The sequence below is a fragment of the Mercenaria mercenaria genome, chromosome 14 (assembly GCF_021730395.1).
Source record: "Mercenaria mercenaria strain notata chromosome 14, MADL_Memer_1, whole genome shotgun sequence".
Taxonomy (NCBI): domain Eukaryota; kingdom Metazoa; phylum Mollusca; class Bivalvia; order Venerida; family Veneridae; genus Mercenaria; species Mercenaria mercenaria.
The window spans coordinates 6,690,691-6,703,797 of NC_069374.1; the positions used below are offsets into that span (position 1 = coordinate 6,690,691).

General features: G+C 34.0%; 1 protein-coding gene across 1 annotated transcript in view; it reads left to right on the forward strand.

Annotated features, from left to right (window-relative positions):
* Positions 1–13,107, forward strand: part of LOC123528104 (kinesin-like protein unc-104) — a 116,926-nt gene that overhangs the window by 66,925 nt on the left and 36,894 nt on the right. The window contains exons 19-28 of the mRNA XM_053524004.1: positions 242–281; positions 992–1,097; positions 2,004–2,086; positions 3,362–3,430; positions 3,903–4,075; positions 5,814–5,954; positions 8,839–8,979; positions 9,316–9,437; positions 10,062–10,150; positions 12,256–12,385. Coding sequence (XP_053379979.1) covers positions 242–281; positions 992–1,097; positions 2,004–2,086; positions 3,362–3,430; positions 3,903–4,075; positions 5,814–5,954; positions 8,839–8,979; positions 9,316–9,437; positions 10,062–10,150; positions 12,256–12,385 — 1,094 coding nt within the window. The remainder of the gene's footprint in view (positions 1–241; positions 282–991; positions 1,098–2,003; positions 2,087–3,361; positions 3,431–3,902; positions 4,076–5,813; positions 5,955–8,838; positions 8,980–9,315; positions 9,438–10,061; positions 10,151–12,255; positions 12,386–13,107) is intronic.

Genomic DNA, 13,107 nt, shown 5'->3' on the forward strand with positions numbered 1-13,107 from the left:
TCAATGAATAAAAGATACAGTCCAGCTTCTTTTGTTTGGACTTGATAAGACCAGCAAATTTGTTCGTCGGTATAACATGGAAAAATACTATTATTCACATAGTTCAAGTAACAATTACTTTACCATAGAGCAAAGGGCATTCTTAACTCTAGCCCATGATTAAAAACAAGTTTTAAATTAATAAGGAATGCTAATGTGATTAATAATGAATCATTGAGTTCATTTATGTTTCAGATTGTAGGTCCATAGGACCAGGATCTATAAAAAATAAGTTAAAACAGGTTAGATTGTCTTTTAATTCTTGTGATGAAATCTAAACAACAGAAAGATTTATTTTTTGGAAAGTTTTATAATACACAAGACTAAAATTTTGTAAATGTTTAACAGGAAAGATTTATACTTGTTACAAAAATCATGCAACTCCTACTTTCAGCAGCTATAAATAATAATTAAAGAGTGATTTAACTATGAAACTTATTTTTTTGGCTAGATGGTTAGCCTTGAGAACGTATAGAAGAGAATGAAGAACCAGATCTGTTGTTTTGAAAACAAAGTAAAGTTCTAGTTTTCTAATGAGATTTTGATACAGTGAACATAGATGAGTGCAACTTTGAAAGGAAAGTTATATGTTCAGTATGCAGCTCAATCCCGATGTCCTGATATGAAAATCTTAAAATAGTGCTACTTGAAATTATCATTTTGAGCAAGTTCTGGATTAGTGGTTAACCTTATCTTGCTATGTTTCTAAAACAACTGTCATTTCAATTTGACAGTACATTAACTTTTGAACTGGATGCTTCAAAAGATCGTTGAGAGATATACAATGAAATTATATGATCTTTTCAATGTCGCAAGGCAGAATCAATCATGTCCAGCATGGTAAGGTTAATTCCTTGATTGCAAGAATATTATGAATTTAATTTTCCTTGATATGTTTATACAAGATCATGGAGATCAATGAATCTATATATTGTTTTATATTCAGGATTAGCAAGGATTAAGTTACAAGAAAGTTGGAGACATCTATATGTCCAGTATTATAACAGTATCAGACCTGCAGTCAGAGGAAGAAGCCATGTTGTTACAGCAACAGGAAGGTAATCATTGTGGTCCAATCTATTTGTATGCTTAGGGATGTTGTTAATTGTGGCCCAGTTCATTTGTATGCAAAGGGATGTTGTTAATTGTGGTCCTATCCATTTGTTTTCAAAGGGAAGTTATTAATTGCAGCCCCATCCATTTGTATGCAAAGGGATGGTATTAATTGTGGCCTAGTCCATTTGTAAGCAAAGGGATGTCAATAATTGTGGCTGCATCCATTTATCGGTTGAGGGTGAGGTGCACACTGTTCTTGAAATAATTACCAGAGTTTAACAAAGGTTCTTCCTAAAAAGCTGGAAAGACATCATTTGATCTGCTTTGTGTCAGAATGACCTAATAAAAACCAAAAAGCAGATGGAGGCTAGAAGGATTAGTTAAGCAAACAGTACTGACAAAAGGAAGCATGCTTAGTAGAGAGGACTAGAGACTTACAGTATAGAAGTTAGGAGCTTTTTAGCATCTGTGGTGAGCAAATATTTCTGTTGAAAATCTTACAAAATGTTTAGCACCAGTCATTCATGTGGTGAAGTTGGCAGCTACTTCTAAAAAAAACAAGTTACCAGTGGAATACCAAAGGTTAACAGACACAGTATATTTTAACAGGATTACTTAAGAAAAAACTGGTTGAACTCTGCAAAGTGATCACTGTAAATACAGTTACATCTGAATTATCATTTTTTTGCCAAAGTAAAAATGTTGTACTATCTTATACATGAGTTTATAAAATGGACAAATCTGAGTCTTCCGTGTTTCGTTTGGTGCAGATCCTGATTTAAATCCTGTGTACCATATAGAGGCCAATATCAACTGTTTGGTTGACAAATTTTCTTTCTTGCACCAGAATTGAAGTTTTTAAGGTCATGTATAGGAACAAGCCTGTAAATTTGGTTTTTATATCCCAGAATGCAATTGGACAGACCGGGATTACCAGTTGGCTGCCTGGGGATTCAGAAAGTGGAAATATCATCAGTTTACATCATTGAGGGTAGGTATTTAATTTATGCTGATTTATTTTAGCTCTATTGTGCTGAAAGCTTAAAACTTATTTGAACCACTCTCAAGTCTGCTTCCTGGAAAACCAGTATTGGTGTCATATGAGAAGTCATGGTTGTAACCCCAGTGGGGCTTGAACCCACAACCCCCGGGTTGAGCGGCCGGCACCTTAATCATTAGACCACCATTCCCTTTATGTATTTTAGACAAATACAAAATCAGCTGATATTGTGGGCACAGTTTTTTGGCAGATATGAATTCATGAAATTCTCTTAAACATAAAATGAATGGGTATTTTACTTGTTTGTTGGAATTTAAATTCATGTATTGAGTGAACCATGAAATCACAAAAATTTGACACCCACAAGTGTTAATGATTTCAGTGTATCTTAGTTTATTTTATACATGTATTTTGGACATTGACTGAAAGCCCGCCCGCTTAGCTCAGGATGTAGAACGTTGGTTTATGGATCGCTGGGTCGTGAGTTCGATCCTTGGGCGAGGTTTATGTTCTCCATGACTATTTGATAAACGACATCATGTCTGAAATCATTAGTCCTCCACCTCTGATTCATGTTGAAAAGTTGGCAGTTACTTGCGTAGAACAGGTTTGTACTGGTTTAGAATCCAGGAACACTGGTTAGGTTAACTGCCCGCCGTTACAGGGAAAAATGGCACTAAACCAAAAACAAACAAATGAATGCCTAAGTTTATGAATTAATGCTTCTAGATTCCTATTTATTAAACACCTAGATAAATGATATTAGTCATTTTAGATGTTGTAGGAGAATTTAGAAGATGCTCTCTATGTTCGTGACCATTTAACCATAGTGGCGGCAGATATGTCATCTACTGACCAATTTTACATCATCATCTGTCTAATCAAATTTTTTTTCCTCTGTGTGGCCTCCATAGCCGAGTGGTTAAGGTCGATGACTTCAAATCACTTGCCCCTCACCGATGTGAATTTGAGCCTCAGTTGGGTCATTGAATTCTTCATGTGAGGAAGCCATTCAGCTAGCTTACAGAAGATCGATGGTTCTTACCCAGGTGCCCGCCCATGATAAAATAATGCACAGAGGGGCAGCTGGGGTCTTTCTGCACCATCAAAGCTGGAAAGTTTCAATATGACCTATAACTGTGTCGGTGCAACATTAAACCCAACCAAATTTGTAATTGAAATGTGTAATATTGCTTGTACATATTTGTTGTTTTTGTATACCTTTATACTATATGGTTGTGAGTATATTCCTTGACTCATTTTCAGGATGATCTATGGGGTAATGCTATATTCCTGAAGGAAGCAAATGCCATTAGTGTAGAGCTGAATAAAAAGGTGTGTATTGTTTACACATGAGGAAAATGCAATCAGCAGTTGTAATCAATAGTCATTAATTGATGTAATCACAGTCTGTAATTGACTACATTTTGTCATATAAATATTTTGTTAGTAATCACTTGCGAAAAATTTTATTACATGTAATTGTAACATGCGACGCAGTCATAATCCACTAATTGTTGTTAATGTATTGCGATGCGACGTTAAACACCCCCCCCCCCCCCCCCCCCCCCCCAAAAAAAAAAAAAAAAAAAAAAGATTTTATTTTTAAAATGCAATTCTGTTCAATTTCTAATTTACATGTATGTGCTGTTTTTTTTTTTTTTTTTGGTTTTTTTTTTTGGTTTTTTTTTCAGTGATTGACATGATCATCAAACACATGATAAGTTTACTCCCCAGATTGTGAATGCTTTTTCAAAGTATCTGAACCTAAGATCTCATGTTCAGATTGTGAATTTTCATTTTACAGGTACAGTTCCAGTTTATACTGTTAACAGACAGCCTATATTCCCCATTACCTCCTGATCTCCTGTCGTCAGAGGAACGTGACCTCACACGACCTTTTCCAAAGACTGTGGTCGCTGTGGAGGTGCAAGATACAAAAAATGGTGCAACACATTTCTGGAGTTTGGAAAAACTTAGGTACCTATATTTATTGCATGCTGCCCATTCTATAACTCCTTTATTATCTATTTATACTGTGGTATATTGAAACTTACACAGCAGATTTTTGCTTAAGGTTATTGTCCTATTTTTTAGTGACTAATGAAAGCAAGGAAGTAAATTGTAGAAATTCATGTCCTTGGTGAATGTGAAACAGAACTTCACCTTGATGTAACATGTATTGATGATTCATTCACTGCTCTGAACAAGATCGTAGAAATGTATGATTCATAGTCTAAGGTTTTAGGTTTGTCTAGTCTTTTGTTTGGTCAGATAGCAATGCTGAATGATTTTAAATTAAAATTGAATTAGAAAGTACAGGAAATCTCACCTTGAAACAGTTATATACACATTGTGCAGACTTACATCACTAGCTGTCTGGAACAGTTATATACACATTGTACAGACTTACATCACTAGCTGTCTGGAAACAGTTATATACACCTTGTGCAGACTTACATCACTAGCTGTCTGGAAACAGTTATATACACCTTGTGCAGACTTACATCACTAGCTGTCTGGAAACAGTTATATACACCTTGTGCAGACTTACATCACTAGCTGTCTGGAAACAGTTATATACACCTTGTGCAGACTTACATCACTAGCTGTCTGGAAAATATGTTAAGAAAATATCTTTGGTTTTCAAAGGCTACAGCAGAATTAAGATTTGACTTTTATTGATGTAAAGATACATCTAGCTATAAATAGAGTAGGGCTGATAGTGTGTATAACATGAATCAGTAACAACGACTATGATCAAATGACAGTTTGTAATAGTATTCTTAATCACTGGTATTTTGTGTAAGGAAAAACTGTTGTAATAGTATTTCAGTATGAAACTGCAGTAATGGTGTTATTGCAGTTGTCAGAATTGAACCTTGTAGTCACCCTTATTTACAATGGAATTAAGAAACCTCTTGGTGCCCTTTAGTACTGGGTATTTTACAGTTTCAGCATTCTGTACTATCAGATATTTCAATTTATTCTTTACATTGTTTATTGTTTAATTTGGTTTACACAGTTCTATTATGGGTACAAATAAGCTTTAATAATCTGAATAACAAAAAAAAACTGATGATGTAAAAAAAATCAATGTTTTCTGTTGAAATGATAAAAAAAAAAGAACTTTCAGTGCAGTAAGTTTTTTCAAGATTATTTTAAGAAAAAATCAAAAGATAGGTTTGATGAAATTTGATTGGCAAAGTTGGGATTCTTCAGGATTGTAAAAAAGATATTTCAAGAAAAAATTATCTGTCTCATATATCAGATGAAAACTTTTGTTTGTTTATGATTAAAGCAGACATATCATAGATAGAATTATATTTATAATATATTTTCTATGTAGAAGTTTACAGTATTAACAATATAAACATAACATGTTGCCATAGCGTTATAAAATCTTTGGAAATCATTGATAGATTACGAGCATGAGTTCCAACTTTGTCTCCAAATTTTTATTTTTCTATCTTTTCTATATTTTTTTGCTATTTTTCACTGCCATTTTTTTTCTAATACATTGAATGTTGTGTGAAAACATTTTTACAACATTTTTCTTGTTTACATCTTGCGTTAAATCTGATAGAGTGTGGATGGCTTTTTTTAACTGCTGAAATTACTAATGCCATTAGTACTGATATAAATGTTATGTTTGAATAATACGAGTGTTACTTTAACATTAGAATGAATAGACTAACACAATATAATACGTTTTTAGACATCGGTTGGAACTCATGCGTGAAATCTACAATGATGACCTGTCGCCTGACACGCCGGAAGCAAAACAAGATTTCTTCCATTGCCTTTCTGGCTGTGGGAACCAGAATTATTTCAATTTTATCAACCTCATTCCATCTAGGTTGGTCCATAAATGTTGTGGGCTTTCTTCTGAAACACAAAATCATTTTGTTCTTACATAAATGTTGTTGGCTTTTTTTATCACATATTTACAGTTAGAGGCAATGTTGTACTTTTTATTTTGTTAATTTATGTTATATACATGTATCACATTTTTCATATATTATTTATTTTTGCATGTGTTGTAAAATGACTTGTAATATCAAAGCTTGATTTTATTTATTCTTTTAACTTGTATGTTTAGATACACATTCACTGGTTTCAGAAGCTGAAGAATATTTTCCCAGGAACAATCTGTATTATAATGACATTTTAGTTCATTTGCAAGTTGTATTTTTTATGTTTATGTATTAGAAAAAGACGTAAGTCTTACAATTTTATTACAATAACTGTCTTCTCATAAAGTTCAAATCAATTCATTGATAATTGGAAACTTGTATACTCATTACGTGAAGTGGACATGATCAATAAATTAGACTTTCATGTTGTTTTTGAATTGAGTTATTTCTCTTTTTGCCGAAGGAGCATATAGTTTTCAACTGTCGTCGTTCTTTGTTCGTCACATAGTTAACTTATGCATGAAGGCACTTTAACTCGCGAACCACTGCCCCAGGACTTCAAACTTACCTGCTGATAGTACTATAAATACACGACCCTACTGACTTTGGTTCAGTCAAAGTTATGGTCACAGGGCCAAATTTAATTTTTGCATAAGGCACTTTTACTCGCAACCATTTACCAGGCCTTCAAACTTCAACATGCTTTAGTACTTAATCAGTCACGACTCTACTGAGGGGCACCAGTCAAAGGTCAAGGCACAGGACCAATGTTTACTTTTTGCATGAGGCATTTACTCCGACCCTTTGCACAGGACTTCAAAATTCATTCTTGCTGATAGTACTTATTGAAGTACACACCTACTGACTTTGGGGTCAAAGTCAAGGTCACAAGCCCATGTTAAACTTTGCATGAAGCACTTTACTCGCGAACCATGTACCCGGACCTTCAAAACTCACATGCTGATATACTTATTGAGTACACGAGCCCATTACTTTGGGGTCAAAGTCAAGGTCCAGGTCAAAGGTCAAGGTGCTGTGGGGCATTTGTCACCATTATGACCTCTTTTTAGACAAAGTCATATACAGCTACATATGTGGCTTGTGCTATAGTTCACATCAAGTTTTAAATGAAATTTGTTACACATCAACATGACGTGACATACATATTTAGATTGTGTGTTATACTTTATCAGTTCATAGTTCTCGATTTACATTTTTCTATAAGCATTTAGGGACATGTCATTCAGTGTTACCTTGTGACATATTCTTCTACGGAATAATGTGTTTATACTGAAATAACTACATGTTGTATGCTTTTCTGCTTTTATTATATACCTATATAAATTCTGTCAAAAACATGGCTTGTATTTCACAAACAGGCAGAAAAAATTCAGTATTGTATGTTACCGGACTATTTAAATATGCATGACCTGACACAGTTCTATAAGTTGCGCACACAGAAACACAGTTCTATTTTAACATCGATAAGATGAAGATTTCTTTCAGTAACAAAACAAGAAATAAAAAGGTGGAAGTATATAGTAAAAGGTCATTATAACAGTAGCTTGATTTGGGATGCTGTATTAGGCTCAAGTGTATTTTGTCAGGTTAGATCATACTTAATGCTTGTGGGCTTTGTTTGATCCTAGCTGGCAAAACCTCTCGAGCTAAATACAGCATCCAAGACCAAGCTACTATTATAAATGCACCAGTCATATAGGATGTGGTGTTGTAGATTAGGTAATTATGGCAGCATTTTTATTTTGGGTTTGAACAACAACAGATATATCTGTGTTGCTAAAAACTTATAGTTGTTTATTCATTTTGAAACAATGATTCAGGAGGGGTTTGAATATGTGTATTTCATTCTGCTCTGTTTGCCAATATTAACCAAAATAAAGCCATTATGAAAGTTACTCGTGGATTCTGCCCGCTAAGCTCAGTAGGAAGACCTCAGATCTACCGATTGTGAGGTTGTGAGTTCAGTTACTGGGCGAAGCATAATTATGTTCTCCATGATGATTTGATAAAAGACATTTTACCTGAAATAATTCATCCTCTACCTCTGATTCACATAGAGCAGTTGGCAATTACTTATGGAAACAGGTTAGTACTGGTACAGAATCCAGGAACACTGGTAAGGTTAACTGCCTCCTGTAACATAACTGAAATACTGTTAAAAAATGGCACTAAACCCATAACAAACTTGTGGATTCCCTACATGTTTCTGTGCTAGTATTTAAGTCTGTGTGAATAAGGAATACAGAATCACTTAAACAGTCACATATATATATATATATATATCTTTGAATTCCTTTTAGGAAGGTGGCAAAAACTTTTAAGGTTGATATACTTTTAAGTTGGCAGAGACTTTTAATGTTGCAAAAACTTTCAAAGTGGAAGACTTAAGTTGGCAAAGACTTTTAAAGTGGAAAACACTTGCAAGACTTAAGTTGGCAAAGACTTTTAAAGTGGAAAACACTTGCAAGACTTAAGTTGGCAAAGAATTTTAACGTGGAAATACTTTAATGATGACAAAAACTTGACCAATATTTGCATGTGTACAAAGTTGTTGCCCCTGTATCTATGCTTTCTAGCCACTACTATATGATGGTATACAAGTCTGGAAAATAAGTTGTTAAACATTTAGACATTTTAGAAGGCATATGAAGGCAAGATACCTGTCCTTAAGTTCAGAATATACAGGTTTGGCTACTTTAAACAAACAAAATGTGATTTTAGAAGGATACATGCCCAAGATTTGTGGCTGTGAGAAATAAATGTAATTGTATAAATATCTTAAATACATATGTGACTTTATTTCAGACAAAGACTTGAGTTAATGCGGGAAATGTATAATAATGAGGCGGAGCTTTCACCGACGTCACCGGAACATCCCAGCATTGACACTATGACAGGCACAGATCCATTCTATGACAGATTCCCATGGTTTAGACTTGTAGGAAGGTGAGAATTTTATTCATCTCTTTTAGAATTATTTGTCAGTACATGTATATATAATGTTTATTCAGAACCTTTATGAATGTCTATGTGGATTAGTTGTTTAAAACACATGTAAAAGTGTTATAAAAATTTTGGAAAATAACTGGTCTTTACTGAAAAGCACCTTTTAGAAACATTACTGTTACCAAAAAACTTTGGGATTTCCACCTCAAGCTATTTATGTTTAACTACTTAAGGGAAAATGGATTTAAGTGATACATGGATTGACATAACCACAAGTCTGTGAAAATTCCTTCCTGTCAATTGTACTGATCTCAAAGTATATGTTTTTATTTTCAGATCATTTGTATATTTGAGTAATTTGTTCTACCCAGTACCTCTCACACACCGTGTCGCCATTGTTAGTGAAAAGGGCGAGGTGAAAGGCTTTCTCAGAGTTGCAGTGCAGGCTGTTCTGTCAGGTAAATACAGGTTTCTTCTGCCCAGTACCTTTAATACATACTATGGCCATATGAGTGAAAAGGGCTAGATAAAAGGGTTTACCAGGATTGCAGGCAATTCTGTCAAATATATATAGATTTTAACATCTCCGAAAAAATGTCTTTCTATGGAGTTAAATTTAATTTTTACGAGTAAGAAGGCTTGGAGCTTCTTTTAATTTGGTACAAGTCTCCAGGAAATCTCTATTATAATTATAATAGTACAACCATACTTACCTCAAACTGACTTAAGGTACACACATGTCTAGTAACACTTGAGTCTAGTACTAAATGCAGCAGTGGTTCAACCCATGGTTGTTTAGTTAAAACCATACAAGATGGTACCTGCTATTTCGTAACTGAAATACTGTTGAAACATGGCACTTAATCCAAAACAACCTCTTGATTAAACTGCAGTATATCTCTCAGCAAGAGTTAAGTTATACAAAGAATGTGAGACAGATAATTTATTGTACACTACAATTATTATAAGAGTTGTATATATATTTCCCTGATAACATTTGGTCATACATTTTTAATTAGTTATTCTTATTCTTAAATGCTCAATGATTGTATTCTATGAGAGATGATTTTGGTATTTTGTAGATAAAGATGATACTCCCGAGTATGGATCTGGAATTAGACAATCTAGTAATGCCAAAATTACCTTTAATGATGAAGAGTACTTTCAGAAGGTAGGTAATCAACAGCTCTATGCCTGTCCTTGTTCTAATACAGTCTTAGTAACGTCAATTCTTCTGTCTGAATTATTTCATAGTTATAAAGTAGTTGTGATCCTGCGCAGAATTTCTTATTATACCAGATTTATTCTAATTATTGAAAGCGAAATGCTTAAAATTCTGTGTCATTTTCTTTAATAACCATTTTTAGCTCGACTATTCAAAGAATAGTCTAGCTATTCTACTCACCCTGGCGTCGGCGTCGGCGTCACACCTTGGTTAAGTTTTTGCATGCAAGTACATACAGCCATCAATTAAAGGCATATAGCTTTGAGACTTATTTTTTCTTTTTCTAGGTCAATTACCAACCTCTCTGGGTCAAGTCCCATAACTCTGACATGTTTTTTGAGCAAATTATGCCCCCTTTTAGACTTAGAAAATTTTGGTCAAAGTTTTACATGCAAGTTATTATCTCCAAAACTAATGCAGATATTGAATTGAAACTTCACATGTGTCTTCGGGGTTATAAAACTAGTTGATAGCAGCAAGTCCCATAACTCTGACCTTCATTTTGGCCAAATTATGCCCCCTTTTGGACTTAGAAAATTCTGGAAAGTTTTGCGTGCAAGTACATACAGCTATTTCTAAAAGGCATATAGATTTGAAACTTATTTTTTCTTTTTCTAGATCAATTACGTACCTCACTGGGTCAAGACCCATAACTCAGACATGTATTTTAAGCAAATTATGCCCCCTTTTAGACTTAGAAAATTTTGGTTAAAGTTTTACATGCAAGTTATTATCTCCAAAACTAATGCAGATATTGATTTGAAACTTCACATGTGTCTTCGGGGTTATAAAACTAGTTGATAACAGCAAGTCCCATAACTCTGACCTTCATTTTGGCCAAATTATGCCCCCTTTTGGACTTAGAAAATTCTGGTTAAAGTTTTGCATGCAAGTACATACTGCTATTACTAAAAAGCATATAGATTTGAAACTTATATTTTCTTTTTCTAGATCAATTACCAACCTCACTGGGTCAAGTTCCATAACTCTGACATGTTTTTTGAGCAAATTATGCCCCCTTTTAGACTTAGAAAATTTTGGTCAAAGTTTTACATGCAAGTTATTATCTCCAAAACTAATGCAGATATTGAATTGAAACTTCACATGTGCCTTAGGGGTTATAAAACTAGTTGATAGCAGCAAGTCCCATAACTCTGACCTTCATTTTGGCCAAATTATGCCCCCTTTTGGACTTAGCAAATTCTGGTTAAAGTTTTGCGTGCAAGTACATACAGCTATTACTAAAAGGCATATAGATTTGAAACTTATTTATTCTTTTTCTAGATCAATTACTAACCTCACTGGATCAAGTTCCATAACTCTGGCATGTATTTTGGGCAAATTATGCCCCCTTTTGGACTTTGAAAATTTTGGTCAAAGTTTTACATGCAAGTTATTATCTCCAAAACTAATGCAGATATTGAATTGAAACTTCACATGTGCCTTAGGGGTTATAAAACTAGTTGATAGCAGCAAGTCCCATAACTCTGACCTTCATTTTGGCCAAATTATGCCCCCTTTTGGACTTAGCAAATTCTGGTTAAAGTTTTGCGTGCAAGTACATACAGCTATTACTAAAAGGCATATAGATTTGAAACTTATTTATTCTTTTTCTAGATCAATTACTAACCTCACTGGATCAAGTTCCATAACTCTGGCATGTATTTTGGGCAAATTATGCCCCCTTTTGGACTTTGAAAATTCTGGTTAAAGTTTTACATGCAAGTTATTATCTCCAAAACTAATGCAGGTATTGAATTGAAACTTCACATGTGCCTTAGGGGTTATAAAACTAGTTGATAGCAGCAAGTCCCATAACTGATATGTATTTTGGTCAAATTATTCCCCCTTTTGAACTTAAAACTCTTTTGATATTTAACCTTTTTAGGTAATATTTTCCTGCCTCTGGGACAATATTTCGAATAGTCGAGCTTGGCTGTCTTACAGACAGCTCTTGTTTTTTAAATTCTTTTACTGGCATTTTTCCAGTATTTTCCAGTCATGTAGTAGCCTTTAGTAGCTGAATGACTGTACTGTGTATTGTTAATTAGTTGCAATCCATCTCACAGAAGTTGTTAAGTATGGGACAAACTGCTGTGAAGAAGACTCCTGTCTCGTCTACAGAGGAACTGAGGATTGTAGAAGGCGAGGGCTCCCTCCCAGATAACATTGACAGAAATGGTAAGTAGATTTTTTAGCTTTTTTTTTCAACTTTCTAAACTACATCACATTTTTCACTTCCTCCTGATTCCCAACCAGCAGAAGGCTGTCGGTTCTATCCAGGGGGCTGTCTAATTTTGAAATAGTGCTTAGAGAGGCACCTATAGTCTTCTTCCACTGTTAAAGCTGAGAAGTTGCTGTATGATCTAAGTTATCTTTGTGACATTAATACAAACAAATATTCACACTTCAACAAGAGTAATTACATAACCTATTATTATTTCCTGTGAATGATTCGGATAATGTATTGAACTTAGTTTTGTTGAAGTTTTGAGGTTACAATCAGATGTATCTTACACAGATAGATAGGGTTTGCAGAACTTTGAGTAAAGCCTTTACTGTCTGAAACATTCCCTGCATTTATTGGAAAACTGAATTTTCTCTGTGATTAATTTCAATAAATATGTATTGAAAATATGATTTTCAGTCAGCACCATATCTTAGTTCAGAAATTTCCAGTTTTGATGATAAACTTTTTACAGAAAGGACAAGAATATTTCATAATGCTATATCAGATATAGCACTGTCATAAAAAAGAAAAACTGGTGAGTTTTCAGACCTTTTAGAAATTTTCCTGAGGGATTTAATTTTGCTACATTTACGAGTTGTCCAACTTTGCAAAATTAATACTCTTTAAAGTGCTAATGTTGTCATATAAGTTATGTCACAAAAATTCTACCTAC